At 39.2% G+C, this 20,969-nt stretch overlaps 1 protein-coding gene across 1 annotated transcript in view; it reads left to right on the top strand.

Annotated features, from left to right (window-relative positions):
* Positions 1-20,969, top strand: part of GYS2 (glycogen synthase 2) — a 42,510-nt gene that overhangs the window by 14,601 nt on the left and 6,940 nt on the right. Inside the window, exons 5-12 of the mRNA XM_030263446.4 lie at positions 6,988-7,132; positions 11,292-11,409; positions 11,815-11,935; positions 14,563-14,669; positions 16,619-16,678; positions 17,307-17,385; positions 17,926-18,039; positions 20,353-20,479. Coding sequence (XP_030119306.4) covers positions 6,988-7,132; positions 11,292-11,409; positions 11,815-11,935; positions 14,563-14,669; positions 16,619-16,678; positions 17,307-17,385; positions 17,926-18,039; positions 20,353-20,479 — 871 coding nt within the window. The remainder of the gene's footprint in view (positions 1-6,987; positions 7,133-11,291; positions 11,410-11,814; positions 11,936-14,562; positions 14,670-16,618; positions 16,679-17,306; positions 17,386-17,925; positions 18,040-20,352; positions 20,480-20,969) is intronic.

Here is a 20,969-nt window from a genome sequence, read left to right on the forward strand (position 1 = left end):
CAATTTTCTTAGTGAAAAAGATTATTTAGGGCTTCCTAATGTATAATCTTTGGAGGGAGCAATATTTTTTTTTAGAGCATTTCACTCTCTCCTACCCCAAAAATAGCTGGGTTTCCTGTTTCAGTGCTATTGCATAAATGTTTTCCTTTGCAGTATGATTAAGTTCTCACGTTTGACCAGGGTTTCACACTAGAACACAGTTCCCAGCAGGCAGCAGCTGAGATGGGGGGAAGGATGCAGCTGCAGGATGTGTTGTGCCAGACGTCACAGAAAAATGGCTGCGGCACAGAATGAAAGTGTGTGGCCTTATTGTGCCTGACACAATATGTACTCCTCATACAGAAAGAAGAGGAAACCTCATGTCTTTGTTTTGAGTCCTCAACACAGTCCACAAAATGCTGAGTTAGGAGCCCTGGTATACAGTTTTACACTGCCCACACAGTGCAGGACTCTCCCACTGCACTGTCAAGCCATCCCTATAGATAAGCAGGGCTAGAAGAAGCAAGATCAATAAAGTCCTGAGGTGTAGGCTTCCAGAACTCCCTGTTCCATGAGCCGAGGGCACAAATCAGCCTCTAATCTGTAGAGGATATTTTCTGGGGGGTTACAAACCAAGTCAACCTAGTAGAGGAGAGCTGTAGAGGATGTAGTAGAGGATGGCTGGAAGATGGGAGGGTGCATTGTGGATGTAAGACTGCAATGTTGTGCGAGTCCTGACTTCTTCCTGAGCCATCTGCTATTTGCCTCAGTCAGAGATGGGATCCTGGATCTTAGGTAGCATTTACAGCTTAGCAACTGGACATGGCACTCAGGGCTGTGCTTTAATTGACAAGGTGATTCTGCCGGGTCGGTCCGTGTCTCACAAAGCAGGATGGGACCCTGACTGGTTGCAGACTTAGGATTTATTATCTGCCTGTATCATACAAGCAAAAAGCAAGAGACACAGATAAACAAACATCCATGCAAATCCATATCAAAGACAAGATGGCAGCTTATGCAAAGGCTTTTTCTACATATTCTTTGAACCAATAACATAAAAGAAAAGGGGCAAAGTCATCATACTCTAACCAATAAGAAAAGGACCCACATGGGTTTAACATTAACAAAATGACTTATATGAACCTCAAACAATACACAATAATTCGTTATATAAGATTGAAACTTCTATCTTTGCAAAGCATATATCTAGGACTTTTCACATCTCGAACTATCAATAAGTTCTTTTTCTTTCTTGTTCCTTATGATAAATTTGAATGTATTCACTTGGTTCTTACTTTCCTAGCTTCCCATGAGGAGGTTTTGAAATTTCCCAGCCTTTCTCAGCTTTATGTCTATTTTCTGGGGCCTTTTCACACTTTCTAAAGTCTTTTACCTTTTTATATTCCTACAGTGGTGATTGGCCAAAGGTTGGACTCAGTGATCTTGGAGGTCTTTTCCAACCTTAATGATTCTGTGGTTAAGGTTTGAGCTTATACAATTCTTATATTATTACAGTTTTAACTCAGTTCTTCTGGGCTGGCTGGAATTTATCTGCCTCTGCTCCAGTGAGAATCTGGGTGTTAAACACTTAGCAGGTGTTCAGGAGAACAGTAACCACCAGAAGAAACACTGTCATGTTACTATTTAGTGCATATTTTAGTACCTAGATTCACATTTCGTTCACTCTCATCCTGGAGAAAGGAAGGGAGGGAAAACCAAAAGAACAAAATGGGGTGACATGTACAGTAACTGGCAGTGTCTTTATTTTTATTTACTTTAAATTCTTTGAAGAACCCTGGGTAGATGAGCCAGGGACTGCTCACTAAACCTATCTGTTTAGGTTACTGTCTTGAGCTCTTCCAAACTCAACACTTCCTAATTTCAATATCAAGCAGGGTTTTTTATGAGTTTCATTCCAATAGAAGTTTAAGAACTTTTGTATGTCTAAATAGTCCAGCTAACAGGGAATTTTCCCATTTTCTCCAAGTCCAGTGTAGCTTTTACACTGGTGTGTGAAATTATGTTTGTTGCCAAGATAAACAAAATTGCTAAAAGTTAGGAATTTCGGTGAAAAAAATCTGAGTCTGTGGAGGCTTTCTCTTTTCAGGAGGAATTGGCTTCTCAGTTGAAGATTGAGAATGTTAATCTGTTATTGTTTTCCCCATTGTTTGAGGGGACTGATTCAGTTTTTTTGTTTGTTTTGCAAGGGGGTTTTTTTGTATCCTTTCATGCCTCTTGAGTTTTAAATAGACCAGCACCTTTCATAAATTGACTGAGACATGATCCAAACAAGTTCCTAGGTGAATAGACAGCTCATTTTGGAAAATTATTTAACCTGGAATTTCATCTGAGAGGTCATAATCTGAAATTATTTTTGGGACTACTGGCCTGACATCATGGAGAAGGTTGTGTGGTTCAGTCTCTGATGCTTCTTACTAGAAAAACACTTTGAGTTTAATGAGAAAAGGAGAAGGGAAAAAAGGTTAGTCATAGTCTTCATTGCCTTTTTCCTTAGGTTGCCCTGCTGATGTGTAAACACTTCTGTTTAGAACTTGGAACATTTTCATTCAGCTCATGCAGGTGCAGCTGAATCCCATTTGCAAGGTGATAGACAATCCTGTCCCAAGAATTCTAAAAGGAAAAGTACGAAAAATCCCAATGAAAATGAATAGTCAAGAGTTTTTTGCTGACAATATCTCATTCCACTTAGTGCTGTACCGTCCAGTTTGTCACCGAGCTCACTGTTACACACAGCTAATCCACTTTGGCAGCAGAGCAGCTGATGGAAATCTGATTTAAGCCAGGAAGTGTAAATTTCATTCTCTTTTGACCTGGCAGAGCTATACCAGAAAGTTCTCTTTACACAAGGCAACAGTCAATTGGAGGTAAATTTGATGTAAACTGGATTTTAAGGGAGTGGTTCTTACCTAAATTCAGACAGCGGCAGCCAGTGAGATTATGCTGAAAGCAAAAATGTTTCCATTCTACCTTTTAGTCAGTAAGGAATTTAAATTTCAAACCAGTCTCTGAGTGTTCCTTGGTCCTGCAGGATCACTTTGAACTTGAGTGTACTGCTGTTTTAAAAGAACAAGAAAGATTATTTCGTTCTGTTTAAAATCCTCATGCATCAAAACCTTTACCTTTTATTTGAATAACAAAATATTTACAGTGATATTATCCACTCTTGAGGTAAGGTTTAAATGGTGAGGGTAGTCTGTATTATTTCTGCAAAGGTGTTGTAATGTTTTATTTAGGAAAATTACATATATTAATTCCAGTTTGAATTTGTATTAGTTTAACTTCTGTTGGTTTTCACCATACTTTTTTTTTTTTTTTTTTCATTAGGAGAGCACAACCTAATATCAGTATCTAGAGATTTTTTGCAGACTGTGAGAAATAATTTGTCTTTTTTTCAGACAAGAATTTAGATAGCTAACATAGTCCTTCCTCCTTTTTCGCTCTCAAATGATTCTTTTGTTTTGGAAATGCTTTGGAATTTGTCTTTATAATTTTGAAGTAGGAATGGCTGATTTGAATTTACTACTTCAGTAACTGTTGCCAGAAGAAACATAACTGCTTAATATTCTCTTCTTTTTCATTCAAAGTTCAGAATACCATGCTGGGAGGCTCAGTGATTACCTGCTGTGCCCCCAAATGTTGAATTTTAAGAGATCAATGAGATGTTATGCTCATTACATGGATCCATAGAAAAGACAGAAACAACCCAAAATTTTCCCTCAGAATTGCACTGCAGCAAATGCAAATTTTACTCCAAAGCATTACACCTGTGGAACACCTTCCTCTTCTGCTCTGAAATTATAGTGGCCTTATAAAGGAGTCATTTCCACTTCTAATTCTTGCTATCTTGTAAATTCTAATAACCTGCTTGGTTTCTACAAGTTAGGGAAGGAGAGGAGCCTCCAATAAATTTACAGGGAAGTGGATATTGAAATTGTTGTTTTTTAAATACCACTGAGATGGTTGACTAAAGGATCTTAAGAGCCTCTTCTACCCTAAAGGGTTCTGTAAACAGTTCATCTGACTTTTCCTCTTGATGCAGCTGTGATCTGTGGCTTAGCTAGTGTTCCAATTTGCTGATAGCAGCAAACAAACAAAAGCAGTTGTGATGCACTTGACGGGAATTTGGCTTTCCTCTGGCTGAACACAAAGGTTATGGAACAGAGTTCACAGGTGCCTAAGCTGGGCGGGACAGAGAGCAGGGCTCAGTGTGGAGCAGGAACATTGGGTTGGTGGTGAGGAGCTGCCCTGGTGTCCTGCTGGTTTCAGCATTTTGTCCCATGCCCCACAGTGCCTCTAGCTCTGGAGATTGTCAGAGCAGGCTCAGCTGTCTTTGCACAGGACTAGGTGGGTTAAATTTGTCACCTGCACTGTCTCATCAATTAATTTTCATTTAACCTGCCCTTCAACTTGGCTAAGGCTCTTTTCTGAAGTCGCTTGTCTAGCCTGCTCACAAATGCACACTTCTTACTCCACACTGAGGTCAAAAGTCAAGGTCTTGCTTTACTGATTGGTGCTGGAAGCTGCTGGAGAGTGAGAGCAAATGAAATGTGAGAGCCCCGTGACCTCTGTTTGTACTTTCTAATAGATGTGGAATTGTGTATACCTTTGCAAAAACATGCCAAAAGCCCCACAAGCATATGCAAAATAAAATGCTTCCTGTTTATAAAAGATGGAAAAATGAATAGCAATGAAGAAGTAAGCACCGATATGTGTTAAATATGTAAAGTCTTTTCATGAAACCAAAGAAATAAAAGTTAACTAGAAATAAGTCATAGTGCTTAACAATCTTTTCATGAACATTTATCCCAGCAGTGTTATAGGGAGTCTTTATCAACAGTTGGTGAATATGTCCCAAATTTAATTTTTAATCACATTTTGTAATTTAAACCCATTCTTGCTGAGAAAGGGAAAAGAGAACAGAAGGCCTTTGAAGTTTGACCAGCTATTTGTTTGCTAGCAATTTCAAAAGTATTTTTAATAGAAAGCCAGATGTGTTTGAAAAGTCTTGCATGGTTCTGACTGTGTAGTTGTGCCCATCCCCTTCATGTGTTTGTCTAGCATGCTAAAGAACTGTCCCATTTTGGACCTTTTTTGCGCAGAATGTTTAGACAATCAAATATGCAGCTAAGAGCTGCTTGTGAATCAGCTTAGTGTAAGCCAAGGACGATGCTGAGATGTGTGGCACTATAAGGAGCCAAATGAACCTCCCTTTATTTTTCTCCTCTTTGCGCTCTTTCTACCACTTGATTTCTGTGGCAAATGAGATGAATGCTCTAGAGAAAATATCATCCATTGTATTTCATGCTGTAAAATTCTCATGAGGAATGTGGAAAAGACAATATAGGAGGATACAACTGAGAAATGGTATCATAATATTTAGCACATTATGTGGTAAATTGTATTTGGCAAATGTAGAAAAGCTCTTGATATAAAGGAACATCAATACCAGAATAAAGCGTCTAGTTTGTTTTTTTGTTTGGAAGTTTTCAGCTGAGATTTTTCAAGAGTCCTTTTTTTTGGTCACACTAGAGTGGTTAGATTGGCACTTTCAACTAACAGAGTGGAAGCCACTTTCCCACAAGTAGTGTAGCACTGCTGCAGAATTAAAGCCGCTAAAGCAATTAATTTTCTCAGCAAAGCAGTTATAACATTTCTGTATCTACATCTGTGTCTATACCTATCTAAGTGAAAATAAGAAGTTGTTTGCTTCACTGTAGTTCCCTGAAATGGTTCACATTGCATCAACTTTCTCACAATATGTTCTGTTACCAGCATTAAGCTTTGCAGGACAGGCCACAGTCTAAATAGCTTTACTTCTGTCCAAGTTCTGAAGTGCTAAAAGCAGCTGGCCATGGCAGGGGTCACACAGTCCTAACTATAGAAAGTGCTGTCTGCCCTGCCTGTGATAAGGGTTAAATCTATTCTGGTCAGTGAAGTTACACAGTCAAATGCAATCAAAATCAGGCCGTGCAGCCAGCATTAGGCAGCGATCACGACAGAGCCATTGACTCTCTGAGAGTCATTGTCACCCTCTGGGAAACCCACACAGGCCATTGGGCGCCCATGCTGTTGACCCTTAGGGGCTCAAGGTTTCTGTTTCCAGAAGTGAAACATCATGGAAGACTAAGAGGATTGTGATTTAATTGAAAGCATTGACCCCTTTTTTAGACTACGTTGTAGCGATTTTGCGGTGGACGCTGTTAGTGAACATTTGAACCTTTAAGCGTGGACTCAAGGGAATTGTGCGTTTTCTTTGCATCAGGATAACATAAGCTCACTTAAAAAAAAGGGTAGCTGCAAGATTTGAAGTTGATTTAGAAATATTTGGGTGTTGGGAATGTCTTATCTAGCAGTTTAACTTGCATCAGCCTCTAAAAATTAAGGGAGTTCAAACTGAAATATCAGAAACAGCAAGTAACAGTGGCAGAGTTGGAGGAAGAACGTCTCAGAGTGTCAGAAAATATCTTATTGTCTACTTTCTTTTTTCCCTTAGGATTTGTGACTGAGTCTTCATATCCTGTCTCTCCACTTCTCTCTTGCCTACCTGTGATTCCCACCATTCTACCAAGTCCCCAGGTTCTGTCCTCATCCCCATTCCTTTCTTCTTCTCTCTCCTTCAGTTACCAGCATCTTCCCTGCTCTTGCAAGTTTTCCAAGCCCGTGGAAGCTGCAACATGATACATTGCCAGCCAGCAGGCCAAATTCCACAGATCCTTACCTTTCATGGGATCATTAATCTAGATTTCCTCCCATGGCATAGCTGCCATTTTTTCAGGAACAAGCAGGATGTGAGAATTCTCATGGTCTTTCAAACTCCTTGAAGTTGATAAAATAGTTCAAACACCAGGAGGACAAAACAGCACCATAATCACGTAGTTCTCATTCCCTGGGTAAATGGAGCCTAGCAGGAGAAACCTTCCCTGAAGGGAGACAGTTTGATAGTCATGTCACACAGGTGTCTTTTTTGTTTATTTCATTATTTAACAGTTTGACATTGACAAGGAGGCTGGAGAGAGGCAGATTTACCATCGGTACTGTATGGAACGGGCATCTGTGCATTGTGCCCATGTGTTCACCACAGTCTCCCAGATCACAGCTACAGAAGCAGAACATATGCTTAAAAAATGCCCTGGTAAGACCTGATTTTTTTTTTTTTTTCTGTCTTTCCTATGAATGCCCACATTTCCTTAGTCTGAATGAATACAATAGAGGCAGGTACGCAAACATGAAGAGAAAGAACACATGCAGAGGTGTGCTTGGCTCTGCTACAGGGATTGACCAATTTTCCATGGATGTTAGGCTTTTTTTTTGCCAGAACGCCTCCATTTCAGGAATTTTATTTGTGGCAGGGTTTCCATGCTTTTAGAACTGAACCATTATAAACTTCATATAGATAGAATATTTTCTATTAGACCCACAAGTAGAGTTTGAAAAATAGTTGTGTGCCCAGTAGTTTGGTTTCCCCCCTTGATATTAGTCTCATAAACATGGAGCTTAGAAACCTTGTCCTGTTCCATACATGGATTTTAAGTAAGGTCATGATCCCAGTTTGATGTGTCATCAAAGTTCTCTTTAAATCATCTCAGTGGTTTATAGGGATAAACCCCAGTACTCCATCTGCAGGTAAACAGCATGAGGGAAAAACTGCACAACAGTTTTGGAGACTATTTAGCAGGTGTGTTGGTATCTTGGTTATTTTACATAAAACAGTGCTCAAATTATTGGTTTTGTTTGGGCTTGGTGTTTTGTTTCAGTTGGGGTTTTTTGTTTCTTTGTTTGTTAATTTGGGGGATTTTTTGCTTACTCTTTGTAGAGTTATTGGTTGATTTGCAGTGCTGATAATTGTTTGGGATTGTTATCCTGGTTAACTTCAAATGCTTCAAGCCACATTGTGGTTCCTGAACCTGAACTAAAGAACTGTTCGTGGAATCTTTGCCTCATTCCTGACTAGCTGTCAATAGGATGGTGGACTTAAATTATCTTTCTGATTTTATTTTAAGCACAAAAGGCATGTCTTAAAAGTCACTGAAGTTCAGTCATTTAAACTGGAATACCTTTGAAAGGTCTTCATTTTTACAAAGTGCTGAGCACTCTGAAAATCAGACTTTTGAAGCTTTTTTTTATATAGGCATGAGGCTTCTCCCCACCACAGCTACCTTTGAAAATCATAGTCTGTGTTTTGGGATTTTAGGAGACTGAAATGAGTCTGAATCCAGTTTAATTTGGGGAAGAAAATCTCCAGACTGCTCACAGATAAAACATCAGTTGAAGCTGAAGAGAATTCCATGCACAAAGATTCACTGGCCTGAGCTTTTTGTGATTATTCTTGCAACTTTGAAGAAACCAAGTAAATATACTTAATTTTTGGGTTAAAAAAAAATACTGATACATGCCATGCTTCATGTTGACATAGCTAGAAAGAAATTCAGTAGAAATTGTCACCCCAAATCCTAAGAGATGACTCTAAGTGGAAAGCATGTTGTGATGGGAATAAGTGCTTTAATAGATTCTCTGAATCCAAGACCACAAATAAATTGTCCAGGAACCTATTCTCACACTATTTATTCTCTATGAAGTTGTGAAATCTGCATTGACATTGATTTTTTTGAAAGCCCAGCAGTCCTTCAGTAGATCATTGAGCTTGAATCCTGCAAAGGAACATGAATACCGAAAGCATGTGTACATTTCTTCATCCACTTTAAAAATAAACCTTTAAAAGGAGGATGCTGAATTGGCACAATTAAATTTTATTTGCATTTATTGAGACATAGATTTTACAACCAAATTGTTAGCTAAAAATAACTTAGAAATGTGCTAAATTGCTCTGTCTCTGCTATTCCTCTTTAACATCAAACTTGGTTTATAATTTAAATTATAAATCTCATCACCTGGCAAAATCTCTTTAAAATTTAATAGATCTGATTGCAAAGAGAACTTTTGCAGCAGGACAAAGGTCAATTTGCCAGTCTAAACCTGGCAGAATGACTGCTTGCATTATGCTGATCCCACTTGCTACAGATGTGATCAACAATTTATCAAACCATATTTGTCAAAAGCTTGAGTATCTTTGACATACCCAGCAGGATTCTGTCAGTGATCATAAGTTATAGTCTTGTTATTTGGAAACTGGTGATATGGGATTTCTAGTGTTTTCACTCAAATATGGAATATATTTCTCATTAGCAGTAGAGAAGGCTTTGAATCAAAATTCCAAGAAACTCAGGTATCAATTGACTTCTAGATCTAGGCTTCCTATCTGTATATATTTGATCAAAATCATAGATGGAAACTCTGGAAAAGTACAAGTCAACTCTAAATGTTAGTGATCTATCAAGAGAAAACGTTATTCGGTGCTAATATTACTTAAATCAGTGCCAGTTTCTTTCCTATAAATACAGAAGTCAAAACATTCTGATTTGACCTACTTGGGACAATTTTTCAAACAAAAATATCATTATTTCATTAAACAACCACAACAAATGAACAAGCAAACAAAAAACCAGCATAAGGACCAAGCTCTCTTTCATCACTTCATCCCTCACACATGTTCAAAATATTCCTGTGTGCTGAGCAGAAATAGTGAAGTGGGTTCTTTGGGCCACCATGTCATGCATCTCAAAGCTTTAAACAAGAGATGGATTTAGCCCCAGTCCTCATGAAAGGATAAATGAAGCTGTAGTTAAACCAAAGGACATGGGAGTAGGTTATACACAGGCTGCTGCTGGTGGGTGAGACTCTCCAAAACCCCCTGATAAATGAATGTGAGAGTGGAAGAAAGCCAGCCAGAAATACCTGGGGAAGGGATTCTTCTTGTATTGGGAAGACTCTGAATGGTTGGAGTCTCAAAGCATGAGCTGCATGAGCTAGTTTTTCTACAGAGAACAACAAACAGGACAGAGAAGGGAGAAGGTGAGTTGTCAGTAAAGATAGTGGAGGATGGTTCTGCTCTGTTACCTCCCCCAGTGGTCTTTGTTCAGAGAATTCTTAAGTGCTGGGCAGGAGAAGGTAAAAGCACAAGTTTTCTCCTCATGTCCACCAACACTGTTTGGTCATTGAAAACCAAACCTTACGTACCTAACAAGTAAAGATTTTCTGGTCTTTAGTTTCAAAAGTGGTATTCCAGAAACAGATCCATTAAGACTTTACTATTTCATGGTTACTACTAAAGGTTATATTTTTATTTGTTGTAGTTTAACCTAGAGCGTTTCAGGACATTTTACTGGTGAAAGTTTAACCAGATATCACTTACATGGCAGGGAAACACGTATATTGCTGAAGCAGGCTGTAATTTTCAAGGAAATAATTAAAAATGGCTGTTCCATTTGCATAATGTCAGGCAAGTATCATAAATTAGTATAGGTCTGTTTCAGTCAGTTGTGTTGCCATGAAATACATCCGCTGAGAAACTGGCCTTCCCTTTCATGTCCATTCATAACCCAGCTCAAAGGACAGAAAATGGCATTCTTTCCATTTACTTGGACTGGATTTGGGGCAAGCCTTTGTATAGCTGCTGTGATCTACCAGGAAGGCTGAGTGTGACTGAATTTCAGTGCCTGTCCTCTGTGTATATTCTAAAACTCTACCTTTTAAATGCTGGAAATGAACAAATTTCAATTTTAAGATCCTTTGTAAGATCCTTTAGAATTTTGGAGGAGGGCTGGAAAGCAACAAATTTTAATTGTAAGAGCCTTTAGAATCTTGGAGGAGGACTGGAAATGAACAAATTTAAATTGTAGGATCCTTTAGAGGAGAGCAGCAGTAAAAATGTAAAGTGTACTAGTCTGTGGATGTTTTTAGGGGAAATGCAACCAATTACTGGAAAGAGGCTGTTTTATAAAGCTTTCTTATATGCTCCCTTTTTTGATAAATCCTCAGAAGTTTTGATAGAATGGATATCTCTTGTGCCATGCACTAAACAAGGACATAGCACAGTTTCTGCTTCCAAGGGCTCTCAATCTGTAGTGATCGAGCAGGCAGCAATGATATCAAGGATAAAGAGGTAAAGGGCAAGTTGCACAACAAACATTTGGCTCAAAGGAGACATTACTGGGGTCTTGACAGGACAAAAGGGCAGGGTCTACCCAGTGCTGAGGATGGGCGAAAGCTGCTTTGATGTTGCAGACAGTGGAGAGCCACGTGCAAGAGCTTTGTGGAGGCAGTGCTGTTCCCTCCCCCTGAGTAACATAAAGACATAACCTGTTGACATAAACCTGAGCGACACATTGGTTCTTTCCTTAAAGATTTCTCTGACTCTGAAGATGTCTACCTCTGCCTTTTCTCTGCTTTTCCAGATGTTGTCACCCCAAATGGCTTGAACATTAAGAAATTTTCAGCAATGCATGAGTTTCAGAATTTGCATTCCATGTACAAGGCTAGGATCCAAGAGTTCATTCGAGGTCATTTCTATGGGTATGCTTTTACTTTTCAAAAATTAGCAACGCTTGTCCAACACTATTTAAAGCAAGAACCAAAGCAGGAGGACTAACAAGTACTTCATAGAGGCGTGGAAATGTTGAAACCAGCTTATTCAAATAACTGTCTGGGATTTCTCAGTCAGAAGCGAAGGGAATCTTAGACACCAGATCTGACTCTGCTTAACAGATTGTGCTATCAGACATCAGATCTTGATCTGTGTGTTATTTACCCAAGATGCAGTTTGTCAGATTAAGATAGTCAATTTAAAGCGCAGCAGAAAAGCCTCACTTTCATTTTTTTCTGGGGATAGTAAGTTCCTCCAGAATAGAGAGCTGTTGTGTGTTTTGTTTGATTGTATCTTGAGAAATGCTTTGTTCTTGTCTGTTTTCTTGCTTTCAGCCACCTTGACTTCGATCTTGACAAGACTTTGTTTTTCTTCATTGCTGGGAGATATGAGTTTTCCAACAAAGGAGCTGATATGTTTCTAGAAGCCTTATCAAGATTAAACTTTTTGCTGAGGGTAAGAAAGCTTACACAGCTGTTGAAAGCATAGAGCTTATGCTCAAACTGACCATACTGTGGAAGTCACCTACAAGAATTCCCTTTCAATACTCTGGTTTATAGTAAAGTAATTACAGGGTATTCACAGTTTTCATAGGGGTCTCCTCCTGAGCCATCAGAGTATCTGATGATTTCGCACAGTTTAATTGATAGATTGATTGTATAATTGAAAGTAATTGATTACATAGTTCAAGAAGTTAATCCATGATTGCCTCCCTGGTTTTTAGAGAGAAGTAATGAAAATAGTATTCTAGAGTTTACCCTGATGGGTTACCTATTATAATGGAAATAAAAGTAAGCCTTTAAAGCTGCATTTTAAAAACATCCTTTTCAGCAAATAGCTTAATTCGTTGGGACCTGTTTATGATCTTTTAAATCTCTGCTGCCCTGTTGGATGGGAATGTTGCATTAAAGTTCACAGAGTGACAGTGGTATGGTGCAAAGCAATGGGAAGCCACTCAGTTCTCTATGGTTCTGTTTTCTCAGCTACAGAATTGGTGCAATGTCTCTAAATGCCTTTATGGAGTACTTCAATGAAGACAAGAGCAAGGCCTTGTTAAAAATCACAGAGCAGAGCCCTTACCACCTATAGTGAGGGCATTGAAAATGTCTCCAGCTGTGTCCCAAAGACTAATATATTGAAAATAAAACCCAGAAAAAATGTTAATAATGCTAATTGGTTTTCAGTCATCTGGCAAGGATCAATTAGCTGTTGTCCTAGACTCTGTCATTTGTACTCTTATCAGTGGAATGATATGGAAAATCTAGATAAAAATTATGATACCACTCTGTCTGCAGAGATGAAAGAATCAGTAATGTTCAAAGCCCTAAGTACAATGGTTCTACCACCACCTTGTATTAATATGCCATTTTGAGCATTTTCTGGATTTTCTGGAAATTCTTAATCCCTTCATTCACACAAATCACCTCACAGACCTGAAGTATTTCTTCCACAACACAGTCAGTTGTTTGGCAGTGCTGTGCAGCATCAGCTGCCTGTTAATGGCATTTACATTGCTTCTATCTGTGAATGCTGCTAATGTAGGTTTTGTGTGATAAGAGGGAAAGAATTGCCTGAGCAATTATTGTGGCAATCTCTAATTGCAGCTAATGATTAATATCATAGAATCATAAAATCTGTAGGGTTGCAAAAGATTTCCAAGATCATTGAGTACCACCTTTGGCCCATCACCAGTTTGTCAATAAGACCATGGTGCTAAGAGCCATGTCCAGTTATTTATTGAACACTACCAGGGAGGGTGACTCCCTCACCTTGCTGGGCAGCCCCTTCCACTGCCTGATCCCATTTTCTGTAAAGAAATTATTCCTGATGACATCCATGACAAACAAGGCTGATGGAAATTAAAGGAAACTTGAGGCTCTATAGGTTGAGGCTCTATAGGACACTGTACTGTTGCTTCTCCCATAAGCTGAGCCTGGATTTATTGCATTATTCTTCCAGTGTAGATGCCAGCATCTGATTAGCTGTTCTAACAATACTTGCTTTGTAATTAATTCCAGAGGTAATTCCATTGGGAGTAGCAGTCTATCTGTACTAATTACAAATCTGGGACTTCCTAAACAAGTCCCAGTAGTGGGCCTGAACCTAAAAAGTACATACAATTGCATGGAATTGTTTTATTTTATAGAGACGTTTTCCTCTGCTGCTTGAAAACCTTACTAAAATTTTGGAAATAAAATATGGGTGTTGGGAGAGATTGTTAATGCACACTGGGAGAGTGGCATTATGGACTTGGAACCCACTTTGAAGAGAGGGAGGGGAAGAACATTAATTAACATTAACGTGACAGATGACTCCCATAGGTTATTTTATCCTGTACGTTTCCCTCTATGTCAGCCTGAGAAAAGGCACGCTATTGTACGGTTTTGTATCTAAAATTTTAAATGGAGGAAATTCAAAGTAATTTAATTTTTAAGCTCTGAACAGAGTTCACCCTTAGCTTTTCATTAAACAGTTGCTGAGAGGAGTAAAACCTCATTTATGCAGCAATGAATGGACGTGTTATTTTGAACATTGTTCATGCACAGGAGAAACTAGCAAGTGAAACCACCTAGAAATAAAGGGTCAGAATTTACAGCAAGTGCTTTCTGCTTCTGAAGTAGCTGGATGGAAGAGATGGGCAAGAAGTTATTGGTGTGTCCAGCAGGTTCTTTGCCAGAGTTTCAGGTAGAAAATGGTTGTTTTCTCTCTGCTGTAGGAAATCACTCTATCATGCCTATGCATACCTCAGCTAGTAAACCAAACACTCACTCCTTTGAGCCAGCACAGTTTGTGTCAGGTGAGATAGTGTGCAGGACTTTTATTTTTCTGCAGTTTATGTGCACAGCTAAAGCCATGTTCTCTAAACCATGAGAGCTCAGGAAGCCCAAATTGAAACTGGGTGGCATCTCTGTCTTGATCTCTGATTTGACAAAACTTCATTTGTAGCAAGAGCTACAAGAGCTGAGCATTCCTGGAAAACCAGAGTGCATTTGGCGTTTCCTGTGACTAATTCTTAAAGTTGGCTGTGACAGCCCGTATCAGACTTTTTTATTTTAAATTCCTCTCCATTTCTTCTCATGTAGGTTCACAAGACTGACGTTACAGTTATTGTGTTCTTCATCATGCCAGCAAAGACCAACAATTTCAACGTGGAAACCTTGAAAGGACAAGCAGTCCGGAAGCAGCTCTGGTAATTGCCATTCCCACCCTGATACAGTCTGATGTGGACTCATGCAAAAGTCTCAGCTGGAGAATAATGCTCCTTTTTTTTTTTTTTTTTTTTGCTAAAACTGTGGACTGTGGGTAACTAGAATGTATTTCAGGGATGAAAGAGATGGGAAAGATAAATAAGGTCAAATATTCCTTCTTTTAGTTTTTGTTTGTTTGTTTTGTCCAAAGTTATTTTTAGTTAACTTGTGTTGCCATTCTATCAGTGAGCAGTACTTGTTTTGTAGGAACAAAGTCAAATGCTCTAGAAAATTCAGTGTTCTGAATGTCTTCTCGCTGTTTCTGGTACTCCTTTTGGATGTGCCATAGAGCTCCCACAAAATAAAGACTGCCTGCTCATTTTTCACAGCGAGCTTCTCTGTGGGAAAAAGAAATCAAATACACATCTTCTTTTATTTAGAAATGTGGAAAATGCACTGTGTGATCCAGCAGATCAGCAGTGGATAACATATGTCTGTAATTTTTCATATGGACTACAACAAGCAGTGGCCATAACCAAGCAGTGAAACTTACACCTATAAAGGGAAAATTGTCACAGCCCTACTAATTTTGCAACTTTTCAAACAAAAAAGCAAAGCAGGAGCAGGATTAACCTTCACCTCTAACTGCTGTGTGATTCTGTATAGGAAAAGACTGCTTTCAGCTGTTCTCTGTGAAAAGCAGAAGACCCTCTGCATCTCTGTATGCAGCATTATCATGGTCATAATCTAAACTCCAGGATAAACCCACCTGCTAGCAGTATTTCATAATAATATCAAATTATTCTCAGGATGCCACAGAAATTAAGGACAAGAAGAGGTTGGCGCTTATAAAGCAATACAGCACTTAGAAATTAATATGTGATGGCTGACTTGGGGTATAAAATCCTTTTCCTCTGCTTCTGAAAAAGCAGTCTATCCCATCTGGGTTAAATTTTAGATATTGTGCATGGCAATCTATGAAAGCACAACTCAGGTGGGAGCTATCCTGCTGGGGTTTGGATCAGTGTGGCTTAAAATTTTCTGCTTTACAACTCAACCAAAATTGACTTATCCTCTCTTGTGTCAATGTGAGCTGGGAAAGAGCAACTAAAAACAGGTATGTGGATTCCCAGCTTGGTGAAGTTTAAGATTGCACTTAACAAGTTTCATCTTTGCCTAAAGGATAATTAGAAATCAGAAAGGCGGGAAAGGTTCTGTGAAATGGAACTTAACTCACAGTAGATTTACTCAGATTTAGAGTGCACTTGCTGTTTTGACAACAGAACTTTCTGCCAAGGGCAGAATAATAGAAATTACTCTTTGCACACAGAACAGTGGTTCACTGGAGTTCTTCCTTAGCTAAAATATAGCATTTGTCTGATACAGGCCTCATTAATGCCTTAAAACTTGGCCAGAGCTTTCCAGGAAGTTTTTTGGTTTGCAAACTAAGATAAACTGCTTTTAGTCTAACACTTGTTTCCAAAAGTCTGCAAGTTGGGAATAGGGCAGAAAGTGAAGGGGGAAGCCTGCTTTGAAAATCTCTATTTGTTTAATTCTTGCATCTCTGTTCTAGGTCACGAGTAGTTGGAGCTCTCTCTGTCCATTATTAATGATCATGTTACAGTACCTAGGGTCATAGATAGCTCTTTTTTTCACAGCTGACATGTGGTCTGCTGATCATAAAGAGGGTTAGAAGGAATCCCTAGTAAAGCCTGCTCCTGGGTTTTCCAGTGCACTCATTTCTAGGTGCAGTTCAAATCCTCAGCTCTGTTGGAATCCATCAGCATAACTGCTGGCTGGAGAAAAGAGCTTTGAGAACCAGACCTCTGTCTGCTTCTGCATCCTGGGTTCCATCAGTATATCAGTTTAATTTCCAGCAGTAGGAATCTCTTTTATACTGTCCTTATCCTGGATTCTCCTGTTTTATACGTATATTTATTTATCTTCCTAGGGACACTGCACAATCTGTGAAAGAAAAGTTTGGAAGGAAACTCTACAATGCCTTGCTGAAGTGAGTGAATAAGTTGCTTTCCTCTGCCTTGCAGAGCCTCATGTTCAGGTGGTTTTACTTGTGCTGTTTCTGTGCTTTTCCTGTTTGTGTAAGGGATTTTGACATCCAGAGGAGGGCGTGGTAGAAAGATATGGGACCATAAACAAGATACTTGTTTAACAGGCCAATCACAGAGAAAAGAAATAAAGGTTCCAACAGCCTGTGGTGGAAAGAGTCATAAGAGACACAGGGATGTCTAAGTAACACAAAGGCATATCAAAAACAAGCTACTTCAGCTTAAAAAAGCACCAGAGACAAAGTGAAATGTGTTAGTGATTCAGTCGTACAATTTCAGAAGACAGTTGGACCCAAAGCACAGATGAGATGCCTTGAACTTCAGTAAAAACAAGCTGTGTCCAAAAAAACAGAAGAAACCAATTCTTTAGCTCTTTTTCAAAAGCTAATTAGCAGATCAGCAAGTATATGGGAGAACACAATATAAAGAATATAGAAGAGCCATGAAAACAAAGGAAAGGTTCATGTTGATACCAGCAAGCTTCAGATCAGACCTAGTTGGCCCTGTCCTCATTTTCCTTACAAAAAGGACAATGAATAATTTGGTAAAATTGCTTGTGTGTTTCCTTTGCAGAGGAGAAATCCCAGACTTGAACAAGATTCTTGACCGAGATGACATAAGCATTATGAAAAGAGCCATCTTTTCAACTCAGGTCAGAAAATATGTTATTTGTATAAACATCTAATCTAAATATTGTATAAACATCTAATCTAAATAATGAATGTGATGATGTAAAACGGTTGTGTAGGGCATATAGCAATAATGTGTGCACTGGGAAGAAATTTTCAGCAAATTTAGTTCTCATTAGTGACGCTTAAAATCAGCTCTGATTGTTTTTAATGAGAACATGACCCAAACTAACCTTCTGGGGAGTCCATGGATATTGCTTCAGTGACATGCATTTTTAATTATTTTATTCTGAACTAAGTGTGAACTTTTGAGTTGTTCCTGAGCCTGGATTTTCCAGTTTTATTGAATATGTTAAAGGAGATACAACATTGACTAGGAATCTTAAAAATTAAATGGTGGGCCCTCCTTAAAGTTAGAACAAATTAATTTATTTTGAGGTAAATTAAGCTTATTTACATCAATGACAAAATCTGCCAGTAGTCTTCCAGTAGCCTTAGGAAATGGCAACAGGAGTGTTTGCCAAGAGTTTGTCTGATTTATGGGTTGCCTTTTCTGTGCTCAGAGACACTCTCTGCCTCCAGTGACCACCCACAACATGATTGATGACAGCAACGACCCAATCCTCAACACCATCCGGCGCATTGGGCTGTTCAACAACCGCACAGACCGCGTGAAGGTGCGTTCTGGCTGCTTGTTTTAGATCCAAAATGGGATTTCCCTGAACATTCTCCGTCTGCATCACTAGCATGGGAAGTGCACTTAAATTCTTCATAGGTGGTGTTATACTGCTAGAGTACTTCTCTCTTCCTCCCTTTCCAGGAATAACAACTTGTCACTGCACGGAGATCTCCGGTTGCTGCTTAGCCAAGCTAAATTCGAGTTAGAAATATGAGGTTAGGGAGTTGTTTTCATTGCTGCTTCCTGCACTGAATGAGGAGCTGCCACTCCTGAAATCAAGAAAGTGCCATGGGTCATTTGTGCCCAGGTAGAAAATTCTGACGTAGATTCACTTGCTTAAAATTGGAGGTCCAAGCTTTGAGCACAGACGTTCCTGGAGTATCTCTTAAGAGCAACACCCTCATACTCATCATTTTCTGTAAAACATTAACCAAGGCTTTGAGTAGAAAGAATTCCTGCTCATGCCATGCTCATGTTTACGTCACCTGTTGAAACTAAATTTGTGCAAATAAATCCTTTTCTTACTTCCATGTTTACTTTGTCAAAACACAGAAATTATAACCTCCTACTTTCACAGGTTTGCCAAAGCTGATTTTTTTCTGGCAATCTCTGATATTCTAACTATGACTATCTCTACATCTATCTAGTAAAAGTTGAACCAAAAATTGCAAATTCTTCCTCTTCCAAACCTTTTCTTTAAAGCCAGATCCAAGGCATCTCTAACAATGACATATCACTTATTCTCAGTTTCTTTTTAAACCCATGGCTATGCCTGAGTAAATATTTTTTTACCCTTCCTAGTTGCTTCTTCCTGGCTTAACATATGAATATTAACTCCAATGAATTCTGGGATCATAATATGGTAATAATACATGAGATGTAACAAAAGTAGGGGGGAAGGATGCAGTGTGTACAGATGTAGTAAAAAATCCCTCCAAATTAACTGCTTGAAGGCATTACAGAGCAGATAGGATATAACACAGCAGGCATCATCTTCTGCTTCTCAGCAGATGTCAAGTTTGTAAAAATCTATTTATACCACTGAAAAATTACCTCCTGCATGAACAGGCTTAACAGTTAGTGAGCTGAATACCACTAAAAAATAAACCTCTGTAAACTTCAAATTGAAAGTAATTTTGAGAGAAGTGCTACATATCCAGGCAGACACAGCTGGCATGTGAAAAATACCCTCAGCAATCCCAGTGAAATCACTGGAAGCTTGCAAAATGAGTTTACAGCCCATTTACTGGTTGAGTACATTCATTTGTTTACTCAAGTGGCATGACAATTTTATTAAGAAGGGATAAAAGCATGCTCTGGACATGGAATAATGGCTGTGATATGTTCATGCAGGGAGATAAACCCAGAGCAGTTTCAGCCATTCCCTCATGTTTCTTCCTCCAAAGCTGACTGGGCACCACATACAAGGCACTTCTCGACTGAGCAGCAGATGTGGGGCAGTAACCCCAAGCCCTGCAGAGTCATGCAGATAAATTAACTTTGGTTCTCAGAGGTGTCTTTCAGCAACATTAATTAAGCACGGGTTTGTGGTGGCAGGGCTGTAATGGTCTGCTTTCAAAATTCCCTCAGTTTTTGGGAGATCTGTGAAGTACAGTTAATATTCCTTTGTTTCAGGGACTGCTGTGAGGCTTAGAAGTGCTGTGTCTGTATGAGGCCTCCTCCTAGTGAGACATCCCAATAAAGTCATAGAGTGGTTTGTGTTGGAAGGGACCTTAGAGATCATTTCATTCCAACCCCCTGCCATGGGCAGGGACACCTTCCACTATCCCAGATTGCTCAGAGCCCCATCCAGCCTGGCCTTGGACACTGCCAGGGATCCAGGGGAAGACACAGATGCTCTGGGCAACCTGTGCCAGGGAATCACCACCCTCACAGGGGAGAATTTCTTCCTTATACCCAATCTAACCCTGCTCTCTGTCAGTGTGAAGCCATTCCCCCTTGTCCTGTCACTCCAGGCCTTTGTAAATCCTCTATGCTTTTGTACAACAGACCAAATCTTGCTAAATGCCATAGCCTTAAGCCTAATTCTCAATGCATGTGGGTCTCCTTGGTGAAGAAGGATAAAGCTAAATACCTGTCCAGTGAAAAAAGGGCTCATCATCAGTCCTATTTCAGGACAAGAATGCACACAGGCAGGAGGCATTGGTAGAAAACAGATGGATGGCCAGAGGAGGAGCTGTCCAGATCCTTAGAAAAGGACCAGGGTGAATAAGGTGCCTAAGCTTATCAATAATTGAAATATATCAATGATGGTTTTCTTTCACCTCTAACATAAGTTTTGAATATCCAGGTCATCCTACATCCAGAGTTTCTTTCTTCAACAAGTCCCTTGCTGCCCTTGGACTATGAGGAGTTTGTTAGAGGCTGCCACCTTGGTGTATTCCCATCTTACTATGAACCCTGGGGCTACACTCCAGGTAGGAATTCTGTACCCTTAAGCAGTGTGGAAAAATGAACACCCATTCTGTTGATGCAGCCAGTTCCTTCTGAAGTGCTTCAGTAACTCTTTAGACTCTGTTTCCTCTGCCATACAAAGGTCTTACTGCTGGCAAAATTGTCCCTGCAGTGTACTCTTTCCCATACTAATGTGTAATCTTTTGATTTTCTATGGCTTTAGAACAAGAAATAATATTAAAAACTTAATTCTTGGTTGAAGGATTTTAAAAAAAAGGTGTGCAGGAATTTAAATATTAAGAAAAGCAGGGGAAGAAATCTGATGCAGCCAGCTGACATAGTTCAGTGGATTTAATTCAAGATAATAAGTTTGAGAGAATTATGTAATACCATATCTAAGTTATTTAATAGAAATACATGGAATGGTAGTGAATCTCATTGAATTAACTGGAAATTTCTAAAAATACAGAGAGCATATAGATTCTGGCTTAAAATATTTTCTTTGTCAATACC

This window comes from Taeniopygia guttata, chromosome 1A (genome assembly GCF_048771995.1).
Source record: "Taeniopygia guttata chromosome 1A, bTaeGut7.mat, whole genome shotgun sequence".
In the NCBI taxonomy this organism is placed as follows: Eukaryota; Metazoa; Chordata; class Aves; order Passeriformes; family Estrildidae; genus Taeniopygia; species Taeniopygia guttata.